Genomic DNA, 20,736 nt, shown 5'->3' with positions numbered 1-20,736 from the left:
ACTTATGTCTCATGCATATACCGTTGGTTCTTCCATCTCCTCTGAGCCTCACCCTCTCTCTTACACACACTTTCTCTCTCTCCTCCATGAACACACAGACACCTGCCTGGTTCCTGGTTTCCTACCACCTTATTTGGGATCCAGATCCATTTCAAGGCTATTCCTCCACCATCCTTTCCTCTGTTTCTAAGGTTGTCCTTTCTTCCACTGGGTGGATCCTTGAACAGGTTATCCATTCTTTTCAATGTGTGTATGACTCAGCCACTGTGTGTGGATGCGACACTCAGCCCTGTGGCCCTGTGTGTGTGTGGTGGTGTGTGTGTGTGCTGTGGCCCTGTGTGTGTGTGGTGTGTGTGCTGCTCTCTAAAACACTCTTAAACGGTTATGGTTCCTGTTCTAGTCCATTCATCCGTGCCTCACCTGTGGTGCAGTGGTGAAACAGTTTTAGATCATTAGGTAAAAATACAGTATATTTAAAAAAAAGAAGCAGCACAGTTTGAATTCATAGGTTGCGTTCATGCTAGCTTATGTCTTTTGGCCATATAGTTGGTGTTGTTTCATGCTAGCTTATGTCTTTTGGCCATATAGTTGGTGTTGTTTCATGCTAGCTTATGTCTTTTGGCCATATAGTTGGTGTTGTTTCATGATAGCTTATATCTTTTGGCCATATAGTGTTGTGAAAGCTTGCAGTGTAGACATATCACCTGAGTAACACACTTCTCCTACCACACTTTTCCTACCACACTTCTTCTAGCACACTTCTCCTACCACACTTCTCCTACCACTTATCTTCTCCTTCCACACTTATCTTATCCTACTACACTTCTCCTACCACACTTCTCCTACCACACTTATCTTATCCTACCACACTTATCTTATCCTACTACACTTGTCCTACCACACTTCTCTTCTCCTACCACACTTGTCCTACCACACTTCTCTTCTCCTACCACACTTATCCTACCACACTTCTCCTACCACACTTATCTTATCCTACCACACTTATCTTCTCCTACCACACTTCTCCTACCACACTTCTCTACCACTTCTCTTCTCCTACCACACTTCTCCTACCACACTTATCTTCTCCTACCACACTTATCTTCTCCTACCACACTTATCCTACCACACTTCTCTTCTCCTACCACACTTATCTTATCCTACCACACTTATCTTCTCCTACCACACTTCTTCTCCTACCACACTTATCTTATCCTACCACACTTCTCCTACCACACTTATCTTATCCTACCACACTTCTCCTACCACACTTATCTTTTCCTACCACACTTCTCTTCTCCTACCACACTTATCCTACCACACTTCTCTTCTCCTACCACATATCTTATCCTACCACACTTCTCTTCTCGTACCACACTTGTCCTACCACACTTATCCTACCACACTTCTCTTCTCCTACCACACTTATCTTATCCTACCACACTTCTCCTACCACACTTCTCTTCTCGTACCACACTTGTCCTACCACACTTATCCTACCACACTTATCTTCTCCTACCACACTTATCTTATCCTACCACACTTCTCCTACCACACTTCTCTTCTCCTACCACACTTATCCTACCACACTTATCTTCTCCTACCACACTTCTCTTCTCCTACTACACTTCTCCTACCACACTTCTCTTCTCCTACCACACTTCTCTTCTCCTACCACACTTATCCTACCACACTTATCCTACCACACTTCTCTTCTCCTACCACACTTCTCCTACCACACTTATCTTCTCCTACCACACTTATCCTACCACACTTCTTCTCCTACCACACTTATCTTCTCCTACCACACTTGTCCTACCACACTTCTCTTCTCCTACCACACTTATCCTACCACACTTCTCTTCTCCTACCACACTTCTCTTCTCCTACCACACTTGTCCTACCACACTTATCCTACCACACTTCTCTTCTCCTACCACACTTATCTTATCCTACCACACTTCTCCTACCATAATTCTCTTCTCGTACCACACTTGTCCTACCACACTTATCCTACCACACTTATCTTCTCCTACCACACTTATCCTACCACACTTTTCCTACCACACTTATCTTCTCCTACCACACTTGTCCTACCACTTCTCTTCTCCTACACTTATCCTACCACCTTCTCTTCTCTACCACACTTGTCTACCACATATCTTCTCCTACCACACTTGTCTACCACACTTATCTTCTCTACCACACTTCTCTTCTCCTACCACTTTCCTACCACACTTCTCTTCTCCTACCACACTTATCCTACCACACTTGTCCTACCACACTTCTCTTCTCCCTGCCACACTTCTCCTACCACACTTATCTTCTCCTACCACACTTATCTTATCCTACCACACTCATCTTATCCTACCACACTTCTCTTACTACACTTTTCCTACCACACTTATCTTCTCCTACCACACTTGTCCTACCACACTTCTCTTCTCCTACCACACTTTTCCTACCACACTTCTCTTCTCGTACCACACTTGTCCTACCACACTTATCCTACCACACTTATCTTCTCCTACCACACTTATCTTATCCTACCACACTTCTCCTACCACACTTCTCTTCTCCTACCACACTTGTCCTACCACACTTATCCTACCACACTTATCTTCTCCTACCACACTTATCTTATCTACCACACTTCTCCTACCACACTTCTCTACCACACTTCTCCTACCACACTTGTCTACCACACTTGTCTTCTCCCTACCACACTTGTCCTACCACCTTATCTTCTCCTACCACACTTCTCTTCTCCTACCACACTTCTCCTACCACACTTCTCTTCTCTACCACACTTCTCTTCTCCTACCACACTTATCCTACCACACTTATCCTACCACACTTCTCTTCTCCTACCACACTTCTCCTACCACACTTATCTTCTCCTACCACACTTATCTTATCCTACCACACTCATCTTATCCTACCACACTTCTCTTACTACACTTTTCCTACCACACTTATCTTCTCCTACCACACTTATCTTCTCCTACCACACTTATCCTACCACACTTTCCTACCACACTTATCTTCTCCTACCACACTTGTCCTACCACACTTCTCTTCTCCTACCACACTTATCCTACCACACTTCTCTTCTCCTACCACACTTATCTTCTCCTACCACACTTGTCCTACCACACTTCTCTTCTCCTACCACACTTCTCTTCTCCTACCACACTTGTCCTACCACACTTCTCTTCTCCTACCACACTTCTCCTACCACACTTATCTTCTCCTACCACACTTATCTTATCCTACCACACTTCTCCTACTACACTTTTCCTACCACACTTATCTTCTCCTACCACACTTCTTCTCCTACCACACTTATCCTCCTACCACACTTATCCTACCACACTTTTCCTACCACACTTATCTTCTCCTACCACACTTGTCCTACCACACTTCTCTTCTCCTACCACACTTATCCTACCACACTTATCTTCTCCTACCACACTTCTCTTCTCCTACCACACTTATCTTCTCCTACCACACTTATCTTATCCTACTACACTTGTCCTACCACACTTCTCTTCTCCTACCACACTTCTCCTACCACACTTCTCCACTGAAGCAGCTCTCTGTACGCTCCCCATTCAGCCCATTCATGAAGACCGACACTGGACAAGAGGGAGATGACCTAATATATATGCAATAACAACCTGACCTAATGTATACAGTATGCAATAACAACCTGACCTAATGTATACAGTATGCAATAACAACCTGGCTCCTCTACATTATAGGAGATCTCTGATCTAATGTATACAGTATGCAATAACAACCTGGCTCATCTACATTATAGGAGATCTCTGATCTAATGTATACAGTATGCAATAACAACCTGGCTCCTCTACATTATAGAAGATCTCTGATCTAATGTATACAGTATGCAATAACAACCTGGCTCATCTACATTATGGCAGCAAAACAACTGAGCTCATGCAAACTATAACATGGATTCTAATAACTGTACCAGAATAGTGCCGCACAGTAGAATACAGCAGAGTCTGATCAGTGCAGCAGTGTACAGGAGAATACAGCAGTGTACAATATAATAAAGTAGTGTACAATAGAATACAGTAGTGTACAGCAGTGCACAGTAGAATACAGTAGTGTACAGTAGAATACAGCAGTATACAATAGAAAACAGGAGAATACAGCAGTGTACAATAGAATACAGTAGTGTACAATAGAATACAGCAGTGTACAATAGAATACAGCAGTGTACAGGAGAATACAGCAGTGTACAATAGAATACAGTAGTGTACAGGAGAATACAGCAGTGTACAATAGAATACAGTAAGTGTACAGCAGTGCACAGTAGAATGTCCCATACAGTAGAATACAGCAGTGTACAATAGAATACAGCAGTGTACAATAGAATACAGTAGTGTACAGGAGAATACAGCAGTGTACAATAGAATACAGTAGTGTACAGCAGTGCACAGTAGAATACAGTAGTGTACAGTAGAATACAGCAGTGTACAATAGAATACAGCAGTGTACAATAGAATACAGTAGAATACAGTAGTGTACAGGAGAATACAGCAGTGTACAATAGAATACAGCAGTGTACAATAGAATACAGTAGAATACAGTAGTGTACAGGAGAATACAGCAGTGTACAATAGAATACAGTAGAATACAGTAGTGTACAGGAGAATACAGCAGTGTACAATAGAATACAGTAATGTACAATAGAATACAGTAGTGTACAGGAGAATACAGCAGTGTACAATAGAATACAGCAGTGTATAATAGAATATAGTAGAATACAGTAGAATACAGCAGTGTACAGGAGAATACAGCAGTGTACAGTAGTGTACAGTAGAATACAGTAGTGTACAATAGAATACAGTAGTGTACAGTAGAATACAGTAGTGTACAGTAGAGCAGTGTACAGTAGAATACAGCAGTGTACAGTAGAATACAGTAGTGTACAGGAGAATACATCAGGGTCTGATCAGTGCAGTCGTGTACAGGAGAGGATTAGTGCTGAAGCACACTCAGGATCTCCCCCAAATAGGCAAGCCATCCTTTAAATGGAATCAAATGCCTCCATGGGGCTCAGACTTCACTCTGCTGACAGAATATGCTTTTTACTCTAGCCTCTACTCCTCCTTCCCATCCTCTTCATCCCTCCCTCTTCTCTCTCTTTCTCTCTCCATCTCTCTCTCTCTCTCTCTCCTCTCTCTTCTCTCTCCTCTCTCTCTCCTCTCTATTTTCTCTCTCTCTTCTCTCTCCTCTCTTTCTCTTCTCTCTCCTCTCTCTCTCTCTCTCTCTCTCTCTCTCTCTCTCCTCTCTCTCTCTCTCTCTCTCCACTCACTGGCTGTAATGAATTCATGTTAATTAAAGCTAATTAATTGGCACTGTGGTCCACTGCCCATTGATCGGAGCTGGTATCTCTTTTCTACTGGCTACCACACACACACACACACACACACACACACACACCCACAGTGAAACACTCAAATGCATGGTATAGGACACACTCACTCCTGCTAATGCACGTATGAGTGTGTGGGGGAGTGGGAGAGAAACACAGTAAGCAGGAGACACAAGTGAGACACAAAGAGAAGGATGGAGTGTGTGTGTGTGTGTGAGTGAGACACAAAGAGAAGGATGGAGTGTGTGTGTGTGTGTGAGTGAGACACAAAGAGAAGGATGGAGTGTGTGTGTGTGTGTGTGTGTGTGTGTTTGTGTGTGTGTGTGTGAGTGAGTGAGACACAAAGAGAAGGATGGAGTGTGTGTGTGTGTGTGAGAGAGAGACACAAAGAGAAGGATGGAGTGTGTGTGTGTGAGAGAGAGAGAGAGAGACACACACACACAAAGAGAATGATGGAGAATGTGTGTGTGTGAGAGAGAGACAGAGAGATGTTTGATTTGGTGAGGATAAAGATTTGAACTGAATGTTAATGAACCTACAGCTTATTCTACTTCTGCCTAAGCCATTCTTATTCCTCACCCTAACCCACCATCCTGCCATCAGAAACACACACACACACACCCCCCCCCACACATACACCCCTCAGCACCCCCCCCCCCCCACACACACAAACATACACATACTTCTGTAATCATATGACCCTCTTTCACACACACCTCTCACATTCACACACACATTTCTGTAATCTAACGACCCTCTCTTTCTCTCACACACACACACCCCATATATATATTTATATATGTGTGTGTGTGTACTGTATGTACATACATATGTATGTGATGTGTGTGTGTGTGTGTACTGTATGTATATATATATATATATATATAAATATATGTGTGCGTGTCTGTGTGTGTGTGTGTGTGTGTGTTTGTAAGCGTGCTTGCCAGCAGAAGTGAAAGCATTACCCTATTACCCTATCATGGCCTTTGACTATGTCCTCCACCTTTCAAGGATAACTCTCTCATCAGCTCTCATATCTCATGCCAAAGGTGTGTGTGTGTGTGTGTGTGTGTGGTATGCGTGCGTGCGTTGCGTGTCGCATAAGCAGGTCGCGTGCGAAGGCGTGCTTGTGCATGTGCAGTCGCGCAGCGTGCGTGTGCAGGCCAGTGTTCGTGCATATGTGTGTGTGTGTGTGTGTGTGTGTGTGTGTGTGTGTGTGTGTGTGTGTGTGCATATGTAGTTTGGGTTCTTTAATGTAAACTGGTTTTATGTATGAGGCTGCCTAGAAAATCTTCCACACACTGTGCCTGGTATTGACAGAGCTGACTGAGTGTGCAACTGTGTGTGTTGATTGAGTGTGCAACTGTGTGTGTGTTGATTGAGTGTGCAAGTGTGTGTGTGCAAGTGGGTGTGTGTGTGTGTGGTTATACTATATATAGATGCTTGTGAGTTTGTGCATATGCATATATGTGTATATGTGTGTGTGCTTAATTGTATGTGTGCATGTGTATGTTTGCCTATGTGAGTGTGTGTGTGTATGTGTGTGTATGTGAGTGTGTGTGTGTATGTGTGTGTGTGTTTAGTGCGCTGTGCTTGACTGACTCCAAGCTGATTTACTTCCGTCTTGATATCAGCAAACAATAAACATGTCAGATTCCCGCTCCCTCTGCCAAACACAGAGCCATCAACGCACAGATCTACAGCCCACAGCAGCAAGACAGACGCTGGAGAGAGAGGGAGAGAGAGGGAGAGAGAGAGAGGGAGAGAGAGAGGGAGAGAGAGAGAGAGAGAGAGAGAGAGAAAGAATGATGGAGATACAGAGAGAGGGAGAGAGAGTTGCAGGGGGGGTAAAGAGTGAGAGAGGAAGAGAGGATGAGAGGGGGTGGGGGGTGAGAAAGGGGGGTGGGGGGGGGGGGTTGAGAAGGGGAATCTCTGTGTCGTAGCGTTAACATTGCTCCTGCACACAGCCAGCACTTTGATGTCCCAAAGAGGGACTTTACACAGCTTCAAGGTAAAATCATGCTATAATCATTTACCCTGGTGCACACACACACACACACACACACACACACACACTAGTACATAGAGAGAGGAGAGAGAGGAGAGAGAGAGAGAGAGAGAGAGAGAGAGAGAGAGAGAGAAGAGAAAAGAGAGAGAGAGAAGAGAGAGAGAGAGAAGAGAAAGAGAGAGAGAGCGAGAGCACATGGGAAAGGGAGGGGGAGGTGCCCTGTTGGAGGAGGAATCCCTCACAGATCTTTCACAGGTAATGGCTGCTTTCTGCAGTGGACCACACAACTGCCAACAAGGAGAGGAATGACTAGAGACATATGCCACATCCTGTCATGAGTTAAGGGGTGTGTGTGTGTGTGTGTGTGTGTGTGTGTGTGTGTGTGTGTGTGTGTGTGTGTGAGAGAGAGAGAGAGAGAGAAGTATAAAGCAGCAAACACATCAGTTATCATGGCTGGAAATAATAAACATTAATATATTTGATTTGTTGAACCAGATCAATCGTACACCTTTATATTTAAATGTACAATCAGTTGTGTGTTTCATCTTTTGACCCAGCGAGCACTATCCACTGGAAATGAATGGAGCTGACGTTAGTGTCGCTAGTCAGCTGTTGTTATACCATACTGCCTCCTACTGGATATCTACTGAATAGCAAAGAGCCTCCTGGTGCAGCTGCGAGTGTGGACCCTCAGCCTCCTGGTGCAGCTGCATGTGTGGACCCTGAGCCTCCTGGTGCAGCTGCATGTGTGGACCCTGAGCCTCCTGGTGCAGCTGTAAGGTATCAGGACATCAAGGGCCCTATCATGACATTCTAAAGCACACCGTCACTAGTCAAAAGCTTATTCAAATTTAGTAGGATGTCCAGTCCACATTGGGAGGGGTTTCGTTATCAAACATCGAGCGCATGGCGCAACAAGGTGTTCCTAGGTTTTTTAATCAGTCATATGGGTGTGTTTGGGGCGTAACATCATTTTAAACCAATGAGAATGACATCTGTCATTCCCTTTAACGGCGCAAAGCGCGAAATGTCAAATAAATTTATCCTGCAGAGGAGTTGCTTATATCTCGTGACAGTGCGTCTTCACCTGTGCTCCATACGTGTCTCTCGCCTCTCCCCTAATCACTTTTAACCGTCATTATCAATTTGCAAATGATGGTGAATAACTACTCATCATGAGATGTACAGTATTTCGTAATATCTTTATTCTAATTATGTTTCCCAAACATGCAATTCGTGCAATTTGTAATGCTTTGCATGGACGTGCGCTGGTGTGCGTTAATGAATGATAGAAGGATGGTGCGTGCACCTGCCAATATGACTGTTGACAGCGCACTCTTAAAATAACATATAAACAACTCGCCATAGACTTCTGACCAGGTGTACAATAGCGATTTTTAGACAATGTGCCAGGCCCCTCCCTAGGTTGTTAATTGCCACACCCCTGGGCACATTGTTTAAAAAATAAACGTGCAAAATACCGAATTAAACTTTGCGCAGGTGGAAAACGAGTTTTACGCCATGCGCCAGTGTGCAAAATACAGCCCCTAGTCTCGTGGTGCAGCTCCATGACAGGACCTTCAGTCTCTCTCAGTTGTCTGCTTGTCTTTTCCCCCACACTCCTGAATTTGAACCCCACCCACATACTGTAAGTTGACATACATATGGCATATATAATACAATATAATATAACATATTATAACATAATACAATATAATATATCAGTACTAATATAATAATATAATATATACATACATAATATAATAAACAGAAATATAACACGTGGCACTTGTAGTGTGTGCTTGTATGCCTGCACATTTGCATGTGCGTCTGTCTGAGTGTGTAGTGTGTATGTGTGTGGGAGACTGTGTACCGGTATGTGTGTGTGTGACTGTGTACGTGTGTGTGTAGTGTGTAGGTGTGTCTGGAAATAATCATTAGCCTGCCAGCTATTGCATGAGTCTCTCAAAGTCCTCTCTGAATTAAACAACAAAAATCTGATAATAAGTACAATGAATGCAAAAGAGTTGATAAAGAACAATTTGAATCTGTTGATGTGCAGCACATGGACAAATGATGAGAGTTTGACAGCACAGCCAACCTCAAATGCTGCATGCATGAACTACCCTCACCCTCAGAAAAACATCACCATGGAACTCTGCTGATGCTCCTCAGTGGATCTCTGCAGTTCTCCCAAGGTGTCACTAGGGGGCAGTAGAGTCCATGTGTTGTGAGCATGTCTGCTGAAGTCAAAGGCTCATTGATAAAGTGGCAGCGGTGACTGACACGTGGTGGTGGATGCCCCATATAAATAGAACTACTCACTCACATCTTAACCACCCCCATCAAATATACACACACACACACACACACACACACATGCACACACTTCCACCAATGCAAAAGCCACTGACTAACAAACTCAGAGTGGACAGAGTTTGACCACTGACTAACAAGCTCAGAGTGGACAGTTTGTCAGATGTAGTTGGTGTCTCAGAGGTCTTTCTCAGTTCTCATCATGTGGTTACTTAAAGACCCCATCTGGGCTGTGACACCTACTGCTGTAGCCTACCACAGAGCACCAGGGGCGGACTGGCACTCTGGAAAAGTTTTGGAAAAGTCCAGATTGGCCGTCCAGCCAACAGCCGTCGACCTGGCTCAATGCTTCATCAGCCAATTAGTGTCTAGCTCTGCAAATAGACCTCTGAAGTTCGCCTACAAAAAAGAACCAAAAAGCAGGCACACAGCTATGATCCATGCATTAACACAGGTAAGCAGGCACACAGCTATGATCCATGCATTAACACAGGTAAGCAGGCCCACAGCTATGATCCATGCATTAACACAGGTAAGCAGGCCCACAGCTATGATCCATGCATTAACACAGGTAAGCAGGCCCACAGCTATGATCCATGCATTACAGTTTTTTTCAATTGCTAACACACTAAAATGACATGCAAAGCACACATTTAAACTGACACACAGAGAGCAAAACCTCTTCTCAAGTCTCCAATACTCTAAACACATTTTCTGCTTTACACACATTTTGCAATTCAAAATGGCAATTTTCAAATGCTGTGAACACGGTTCTCTGCAAAAGACACAACAATGGCCAACATATGTGACACTTGGCCAAACATGTCAATGGTTAATTGTTTCCACTTCAGTCAGGAAGTGAGCACTATGTCAGGAAGTGAGCACTATGAAAAGATCACTGGAGAGCCCCTCTTCCAACAACAATGGAAGACGTTGCAGAAAGAGGAAGAGGGAGGGGGAGAATGAGAGAGAGATGGAGGGGGAGAATGAGAGAGAGATAGAGGGGGAGAATGAGAGAGAGATGGAGGGGGAGAATGAGAGGTGAAGGAAGAGTGAGAGCTGGTAGAGGAGTTCATGGCCAAATAAGACAACACTTTTCTGCAATTTTCTTTTTTTGTGAGCATTTTTTTGTTCACTCCAATGTATGATATATATGCTGTGCATGTTTGGTGAAAAATAAAAAAATATTTTTTTCAACAGCATGTGTGTGCATATGCAAATATTCCTGTGCATGTGAACAATCTGAAGAATATTCTACAATTTGTTTTAGTATTATGGCAAAGATGAGAGTGCCTTTCATTATGCATAACAGTGTGTAGTTGATTAGACAAAAATCTGGTAATATGAATGAAGTGTGTGCCATTTGGTGCAAAAGTTTGATTTTGATAATGCTATATGTAGTTTTGGTTGTAGTGCTTCATTTTGCAGGCTATATGAGGTATTTTGCAGTTTGGGTGTGTGGTTTTGTGAATTGTGTTAAGTATTTTGATAAAACCACAATAGTTTGCAAAATTGTGTAGCAGTTGGAAAAAACTAACACAGGTAAGCAGACCCGTAGTTATGAGGTCACCGAGGTCCAGACTTCTGTCATTGTTTAAGAGCTAAACAATACGATTTGAAGCTAAATATTCACCTAAACAATTAAAAAATGCGTTTAAAAAACGCATCTCTGTAGGCAGCCTAGGCTCCGAGATCTGTACACAAAAACAACTGCTACCAACAAGGGTTGGCAACCCACTCAAAGGCAAAATAAAGTGTTTCAACCAATAACCGACAAGATGCACTTTAGGAGAGTTTTAATTGCGCAGGAGGGGAGTAGCGAGCTAGGTCTCTGTTTTGTTTGAACATCAACAGAAGTGACGTATCCAGCTATCGCTGATACAACCTTTAAGTAACCTATGGCGATGCCCATGTTCGGTAGCCTTTATGTTTTTTATTTAGTCAAGCAGTGGAATGTGGTAGGCCTGTAATGCATAGGACAATGTTGAGGTAAGTCAGAAAGAAGACGGGCCAGTCTTTATATTTCTGTCCGTCTCAAACTACGTGTGTTTAGCATCCAGAATTTGAAACATTTCCTAAAATCTCCATGTCAATAGATGGCGGACAAGTGGCTTATCCAATCATATGCAAGGATTTTTTGATAAGGCCCAGCCTTCTGAAACACCACTCCAATGGATCAATGCCAGATGAATGAGTGGAGCTAGGCGGAACGTTACCTACTCGATAGGTAAAATACTGACTATCACTATGTTTTTATGCAGCCAATAAACGGTTTTGAATCACTGTATTGGGAATAAACTGAATATGTGTGTGTCTTATAAACACCTTATTCGAAAATAAACCGAAAAAGGCCATATTCGGGGAGAGCTGGGACGATTGAAACGCGGGAGAAATGAAACATTCCAGTTTTCTCTGAGGGCAATGATGATAGACAGATGTCCTTTGGTCAAAACATAGAGCATGTTAACCTCCTTCTATCAGCCAAATATCTTCCTGCTATGTCCTTTTATCACTGTGTTACAGGCAATAAACGGGTTTTGATAGTTGAAAGTAAACTTCATTAGTGGTTACATTTTTTCAATTATTAATGAGTGTTTTTCGAGCTAAAAGCCCAGGCTTCTGCAACTAGCGCATCTCTTAAGGCGTTGGGAAGGAAGCTAACATACACAACATAGGCCTACATGCACAATGCTCTTTTAAACACAAATTATGACTATCAACTGCTCATGTATTTCTGCACAGAACCACTCACATGAAGTGAAAACTTCATACCCAATGTGTAATGCATGGGCAGCATACTAATGAGGAGGGTGGGACATGTTTCATGTCATGTTAGATCACATCCTGAGGGTCTAAGCTTTCAGAAAATATATGGTTTAGTTGAACCAGTTTTTCCTAAATGGCTCAGACCCAAAGGTATCAGCCATAAACCCGATTTACCAATACCCAATGTGTTATGCGTGGGCTGCATACTAATGAGGAGGGTGAGAAATGTCTCATGTCATGTTAGATCACATCCTGAGGGTCTAAGCTTTCAGAAAAGATATGGTTTATATAGTTGAATCAGTTCTCTCTTCATGGTACTGATAGTATATTTTTACTACCATATTTCTTTTAAGACTCAGTCAGGACGATGGAATATCAGGATCCAGGCTTTATTCTTTTCCCCTCAAGGGAAAAATGGCATGTTTGTGTCACCCCATCATGAGTTTCACCAGATTCTCAGTATTCTCTGACTATACAGAAACAGTCTACCATATTTAAAGTTACACACAAAGAGAAGGAGTGACCTACTAGTATGAATATGCAATGTAAAGGTGGAGATGTGGCCTTTTGGTGCCATCAAGTCTGGCCAGCTTCTATTGTCTTTTAATTAAAACTACCCCCTTTCCTGGGAAGTCCTTCAGAGGCCTGACCCCTCACTATGTCTACAAACATTAACATTTCACACCTGGTGATAAACAAAAGGCCTCTAGACAGGCTTTCATTGAATTCTAATCCTTCAAGGATCAACAATGGATACACTGCATACAGACCAAAGACACACACAGGGTACACATGGGTACAAAATCACAAATGACCATAAGAACTACACAGTATGTACATTTACAGAAATGAGAAAGATTCGCAACACTTTCAGTACAGACCAAAATGTATTATGTGTACATGTTCTTCACCTAAATCCATAGAATCCTATTCATTTCAATGGTAAATTTACTTAAGTGGTCTGCAGGTACAGTGGGAATGAGTTTATTTCTTGTTAACATGATTTTTCTTAAACTCTGGGACCAGGGTTACAATAATAATAATTGGGGGAAAATACTTTTTTCTTTCAGTAAAACACAATAATCTCATGCCAGAGGCAGATAACTGACTTTTACCATAAACTGGCACTTCAACCGTTTGGTAGAGGTTCATAGAAATTGAATGGGAGGGTCCTTTGAAAAAAAAATACTACAGCCTAATAGAGCAAGATAAAACAAAAAAATATTTTTTTCATCACTTTTATCATGGTGTGCCAGTTAAACAAAATATAATCTTCGACAATGTAACTATAATCTGATTACACATTTTTTTATGTAATCTGGTCTGATTATAGTTATTTAGTTTTTTGTAATCTGATTACGTAATCAGTTACTACCCAACCCTGTTTACAACTACCACGTATTTGCAAGAAATAGCTCTGCTGATCCCTTTGTGGTAAGATCTTTTGATTGCTGTGGTTGGCTGCAGCAATGCTAACTGATGCTATTGACGTGGTCTATGCATCTGTAGTCTCAAAGCCAACGTTAACATTGAGTAGGCTGCATAGACAGTAAAATGTTGAGTATTCTTAAGAAGCAGACCTAAAAAAGACAAAACACAAAATTGACATGCAGGCCAGATTTCATCACAAATATAAATCAACCAAAGGGCCACAAGAAACTGTCTTATGTGCCGAGGCAGACAACAAGCTGCTACCTTACGTAACACTGACCCAACACTCCACCTGGACTCCTCCACCTGCCTCGGACTGGACACCTGCAGATAAGGCTATGATGCTGATGTGGGGATTGGGGCTGCTGAGTTGAAGGTGAGAACAGAGATGTTGTCATCATCCTCATCAACACACACACACACACACACACTCACACAGAGAGACACACACACACCCAGAGAGACAGATAAATACAGAGACAGATAATTACACACACACACACACACACACAGAGAGAGAGAGACACGGATACAGACACAACAACAGCTGGCTCTAATGTGTTGCTTACAGTATGTCAGAGAGAGAGAGTGAAAGAGAATGTGTGTGTGTGTGTGAGAGAGAGGAAGAGTGATAGAACAAGTGTGTGTTTCAGTGTGTGCTACTGTGTGTTCTCAGAGTGTGTGTGTGTTTCAGTGTGTGCTACTGTGTGTTCTCAGAGTGTGTGTGTTTCAGTGTGTGTTACTGTGTGTTCCCAACCATAATTTGAAGAGAATCAGAGCTGGAACAGATGGAAAACACAGAAAAGAAAAATGAGAGAGAGAGGGACAGAGAGAGAGAAATGAGAAATAGAGAGAGATAGAGAGATTGAGAGATAAGAAGGATGCATTAGAGGCCAGAGATAATGGAGAGGTGAGGAAGGGACACTCATACAGGAACAGAGATAACAGAACATAATTTAGATTTGATAGAGTAAAAGACAAAGACAAACAGACAAAGAAAGAGAGGGAAAGAGAGGAAAAGAGAGGGAAAGAGGGGAAAAGAGAAAAAGAGAAGGAATACTGTGGCTATAACTGTTGCGCCTTCTGCTTATCAGTCTTTTGAATTCGTTTGGCCTTGCCATGCAGTTGTAGGCTACAACGTTCCATTCCCTTCATGTGTTCTATCAAAATGTTGTATGCCCTCATGAACAGTAGCTCCGTGATGTCTGCATCTTTTCAGGTCGGAGATTTTCTGGACAGCACTATGCCACTCTATCATAACAGTGGCATTTAAGTCAGATCTAACCACATGGACGGGGGGGGGGGTTGTCGGTCCAGTGGTGGGCCGGTCCAGGAGAAAATTGCCAGTCCGACCCTGATTCATAGCTAGATTGAACTCACCAGGAAATGCAGCCAATAAGCTATAATAAGCCAGCTGCTGTGGGAAGAGATAGTGGTGTAGAATGAGTCTAGAGTGGTGTAGAATGAGTCTAGAGTGGGTGTGGCCTAGAGTGGGGGTGGCCTAGAGTGGGTGTGACATAGAGTGGGTGTGGCCTTGAATGGGTGTGGTCTAGCATGTGTCTGGCCTAGAGTGGGTGTGGCCTAGAACAGGTCTGGCCTACAATGGATCTGGCCTAATGTGGGTGTGGCCTAGAGTGGGTGTAACCTAGCGTGGGTGTAGTCTAGAATGGATCTGGCCTAGAGTGGGTGTGGCCTAGAGTGGGTGTAACCTAGCGTGGGTGTAGTCTAGAATGGATCTGGCCTAGAGTGGGTGTGGCCTAGTGTGGGTGTGGCCTAGAGTGGGTCTGGCATACAATGGATCTGGGCCCAGTTTCCCGATAACGACGGAGACACGCTCTTAAGAGGGTTTTCTACGATTCATCTTACGATCGTTCATTTGTTTTTTCTGACTGTTTCCCGAACATGCACGTAGCGTGAAGTGTAGGCTACTCAAATATGAATTGTGATCCTTATTACATTGAGATAAACACTGTGGGAGTGTTTTCTGTCCAACTAGGCTGGCAATTGACACTCATATAATAATAATAACAATAATAATAATAATAAGCTTTATTTGTATAGCACCTTTCATACAGATAATGCAGCTCAAAGTGCTTTACATTTGGAACATTCAACACAATAAGAAAATAACCAACAATTTCCTCCAAGATCTTCAGTCATTCCATGCTCTTAGCTAACATTAGACTACTTTAATGCTCTGCTCTTAGCTAACATTAGGCTACTTTAATGCTCCGCTCTTAGCTAACATTAGGCTACTTTAATGCTCTGCCTTTTTGGTATTTGTTATATCCCCCTTCAAACGAGTAAAACAAGCCTATCACCTTCCATGATGTAATGTTCACTGATACAAGTCAACATTGCTCCCATTTCCTGCCAATATCTACTGACAATAAATACAATAGCATGGTTGGTATTAATAAACACAATTCAGGTATAGCATGGTTGGTATTAATAAATACAATTCAGGTATAGCATGGTTGATATTAATAAATACAATTCAGGTATAACATGGTTGGTATTAATAAATACAATTCAGGATATTAATAAATACAATTCAGGTATAGCATGGCTGGTATTAATAAATACAATTCAGGTATAGCATGGCTGGTATTAATAAACACAATTCAGGTATAGCATGGCTGGTATTAATAAACACAATTCAGGTATAGCATGGTTGGTATTCATTGGTTGTGCATATGCATATAATGAGAATTAATCTGGACAACACAGGACAGCAGCCGAGCCCAAATACCGTTGTGAAGGCATGGATAAACTACCCATAAACCCATAAACTACCCTCACCCTGTTGTGAAGGCATGGATAAACTACCCATAAACTACCCTCACCCTGTTGTTAAGGCATGGATAAACTACCCATTACCTACCCTCACCCTGTGCAGTTTATGCATGCTGTGGCCTACCGGTTAGGGCTTCGGGCTTGTAACCGAAGGGTTGCTGGTTTGATCCCCGACCCAGTAGGAAACATGTGGATGGGGAAATGGTGGAGCACTGCTGTCCTATGCCCACATTCATGGCTGAAGTGCCCTTGAGCAAGGCACCTAACCCCTCACTGCTGTCCCATGCCCACATCCAGGGCTGAAGTGCCCTTGAGCAATAAGGCACCTAACCCCTCACTGCTCCCTGAGCGCCGCTGTAGCAGACAGCTCACTGCTCTGGGTTAGTGTGTGCTTCACCTCACTGTGTGCTGTTTGTGTTTCACTAATTGGCAGATTGGGGTAAATGTAGAGACCAAATTTCCCTCACGGGATCAAAAGAGTATATACTTATATATTATACTTAGAAAAAAACTCAGTATGGAAGTCTGTCAGTTGATCTCTGTACGGGCTGAGTGTGCCATATACATTTGGGTTGATTTGAGGGTAACACTGATTACTAGTGGAACAGCACAGGGCTTCAGGTTGCTCTAAATTACCCCCCACACACACACACACACACCTCTTTGGCACCTTGTTGTAAACTCTCCCTATCCAATTATTACTTTCACCATCCCAGATTCCACTCTTGTATGTCAACTAGTAGTACAACAAGCTGTAAACAACCTATAGGGGCTTCTGATCTCCCGCAGAAGAGAATATGGACAACTACACTCCAAAAACGCCAAAAGAGCCTTAACTGTGTTGAATAAGAACAAAGAAATACTCGAAAATAGGTTTCGTTATTTGGGCCTGGCACCACTAGCGGAAAGGGGTGAGGGAAAGACTGGGGACGTCATGAGGAAACTGCCCTCAAACTTGGACAAGCTCTGCGACCGTGTGCGTGCTGCTCGCGCCGCTAGTAGGCCGACGGAAACCTGCCAGACCTTGGCCACTCCCCTTTAAAGACCAACATCATCCCTCCTCGGTAACCGTGTAATTGTTGTTATGGGGAGAATCTTGAGACTCTCAATGTAAATCGGATATAAACCAACTATTGAGGAGGACGGAGGAAGTTGGAAACCGTCTGGATTTTCACCCAAACTACTTCACGCACAGTCAAAACGCGGGTCGGAAACGCCTTCTCCCGGGCACTGCTTTTCTTTGTCGACTCGTGCGGAGAAACGGCAACTCTTCGGGCAAGATGAACAGGATAACGGGAAAGGCGAAAGATGCGACGCTCATTGAAATGAACCCAAGAGATTCCCAGATTGGAGGTAAGTTGTAAATTGTATATAATTAAAGCAGAGCCAAGCAAACACACACACAAGCAGCCCGCGGGACAGTGAGCGCAGGTTCGGTGGGATGAAAAGAATCTGAGAACTTTGGCCACTAGGTTTGCCTACTTTTCTCAGAGGAGGAACTGCCGAGACTGACTCCATAAAGACGGGGAATGGAATGGAATATACTATATTTAGTTTTGACCTGACGTTTGTGGGTTACAGCAGAATAGCCTAGGCTGTCGACAGTTGGAATGTAAGACTATAGCCTACAAAATACAAAACTTGAGTTACATATCAATACTATTATCTTAATTTCCTTTAATGTAGACAATGTCAGCAAATGATGTAATTTCTGACTCAAATAAAACGGCAGAGGCATCTCGTTATTCTTTCCGAATATGGAGGTCGGTGAAGAAGCATGCCAGTGTGGTTCGTAACGTGGCTAGACGTGACTCCTTATTTCACCGTAAATCCAGGGTTTAACTCATTCATTTGTAAATAACATCGTGGTCTTAAGATACGGTTACTAAGGTTATGGTGTTATTTGGCGAGGACCAATATGGACCTCCCTCAGTGAAATTAAAAGTAACGACCAGGTAACCTACCTAATCCTCGTTACACGTATTGGTTGACTAGGAGACCGTTATCTGCCGTTCACGCAAACATATTACTGCCAGCAAATGCTTGAAATCCGCCAATTCTCCCATTCGCACGCAGTATGAGAATGATCCCACTGTGTGTGGAGAGTCGTGTCACTGCCCGGTATATAATTAAGAATCTGCCTTCGATGTGCTTGTTGAGCAGGGCTTGGGTTGATGCAATCTCATACATCAGTAGCCAAGCAGACCTTGATTAAATCTGAACCAAGTACTCGTTTTCGTGGAATTCCAATGGCAACATTGACAAGATTGCTACTGAGTCAATAATCGTCGAACACATTGGCATTTGTAATGCGATGGCTCTTAGGTCTTGGATTGAGGGTTGCCATTCTGTGTGAATTCTGCACGCGTGCTGTCAGAGTGGCTACGTGTCTGCTTTTCAAGAGAGACCCGCCAGCTACCCAACCTCGTGCATCCGCGACCCCCTCCTACCCAAACCAGCTCTCGCGCTCCGCTCCTCTCTACTCAAAGGACGTTCTTTCCATTCATAACCCATTAGTCACCGCGCGCTGCACAGCACAGGCAGAACGGAGAGCCAGCCCGCCGGGGCAGCCCTGCTGGACTCTTAACGTCACACAACACCACCGCCTCCGGTTGCTACTCACTCACGCTGGGCGCAGCACTATTGTGTGTGGAGAGTTGGTTATTCCGGGCGGGTTGTTATGCGCGTGAGTGATAACGATGTGGGCTGGTTGTGATGAGCTTCTGAGTGCGACTGACCCCCGTGCAGGGGACCCTGACGGAGGTGACTATCGTATCGGCTCTTTAAGTGGTGAGTCCGGCCTCTCGAAATGTGGGAATGGCGTAACCTCTTTGACTCAGACCGCGTGGTCCCCAGCGACTCAGCTGTGGGGGCTGCTACGGTATCAAAGTCAAAGTCAAAGTCAAAGTCAGCTTTATTGTCAATTTCTTCACATGTTCCAGACATACAAAGAGATCGAAATTACGTTTCTCACTATCCCACGGTGAAGACAAGACATATTTTGCCAATTTAGGTCCACAGACAAACATAACATTCAAGTAAACAAAAAAGTAAGTAAATAAGTAAATAAGAGGGCACATATAATAATGAAAAAATAAGAGCAGCAAAATTTGGTTGAAATTGTGCATAGACAGTCAATAAAATACTAGTGCAAAGTCAGGCCAATAAAAGGCTTGGGTAGTTCTGTTTGACCTAAGTAAGAAAGAAAGTGGCATAGTGGTGCAAGTTATGTAAGAGCAGCAGAAGTGTTGTGTTTTCAGGACAACAACACCAAGTTGTAAAAGTGTACAAGTGTGCAAGTGTGCAAGTGGAGTAGTGCAGGCCCATTTTGGGTCCAATGTCCAGGATGTTATGTAGCTGAGGGTGGAGGGGGAGAGGAGGGAGAGAGTTCAGCATCCTTACAGCTTGGTGTATGAAGCTGTTGGTGAGTCTGGTAGTGCGGGGGCGCAGGCTTCTGTACCTCTTCCCAGAGGGCAGTAGATCAAACAGATTGTGGCGGGGGTGACTTGCATCACTCACAATTTTGGTCGCCTTTATTGGGTGGTGGGTGGTGTAAATGTCCTTCAGGGAGGGGAGTGAAGCACCAATAATCCTTCCAGCTGTGTTCACTATGCGCTGCAGGGCTTTCCTGTTGTATCCAGAACTCCTGAAAAATCCCCCTCCCTCCCTCAACACACTCACACACACACACACATGCTCTCTCTCCCTCGCTCAACACTCACTCACACACACACACACACACACTCTCTCTCTCTCTCTCTCTCTCTCTCACACACACCCACACACACTCTCTCTCTCTCTCTCACACACACACCCACACACTCTCTCTCTCTCTCTCTCTCTCTCTCTCTCACACACACACACACACACACACATGCTCTCTCTCCCTCTCTCAACACTCACTCACACACACACACACACACACACTCTCTCTCTCTCTCTCTCTCTCTCTCTCTCTCTCTCTCACACACACACACACACACACACTCACACACACACACACACACACCCA

The 20,736-nt window shown here is 43.6% G+C and overlaps 1 protein-coding gene across 1 annotated transcript in view; it reads left to right on the top strand.

Moving 5' to 3' along the window:
• Nucleotides 1-17,452: 17,452 nt before the first annotated feature.
• The window catches only part of ano5b (anoctamin 5b), a 62,135-nt gene continuing 58,851 nt past the window's right edge, over nt 17,453-20,736 (top strand). The window contains exon 1 of the mRNA XM_048230917.1: nt 17,453-18,077. Within this exon, the coding sequence (XP_048086874.1) occupies nt 18,005-18,077 (73 nt within the window). The 5' untranslated portion in view covers nt 17,453-18,004. The remainder of the gene's footprint in view (nt 18,078-20,736) is intronic.

This window comes from Alosa alosa, chromosome 21, assembly GCF_017589495.1.
Source record: "Alosa alosa isolate M-15738 ecotype Scorff River chromosome 21, AALO_Geno_1.1, whole genome shotgun sequence".
NCBI lineage: Eukaryota > Metazoa > Chordata > Actinopteri > Clupeiformes > Clupeidae > Alosa > Alosa alosa.
The sequence above is the reverse complement of the archived record's forward strand: the minus strand, read 5'-3'. Positions and strand labels throughout refer to the sequence as shown.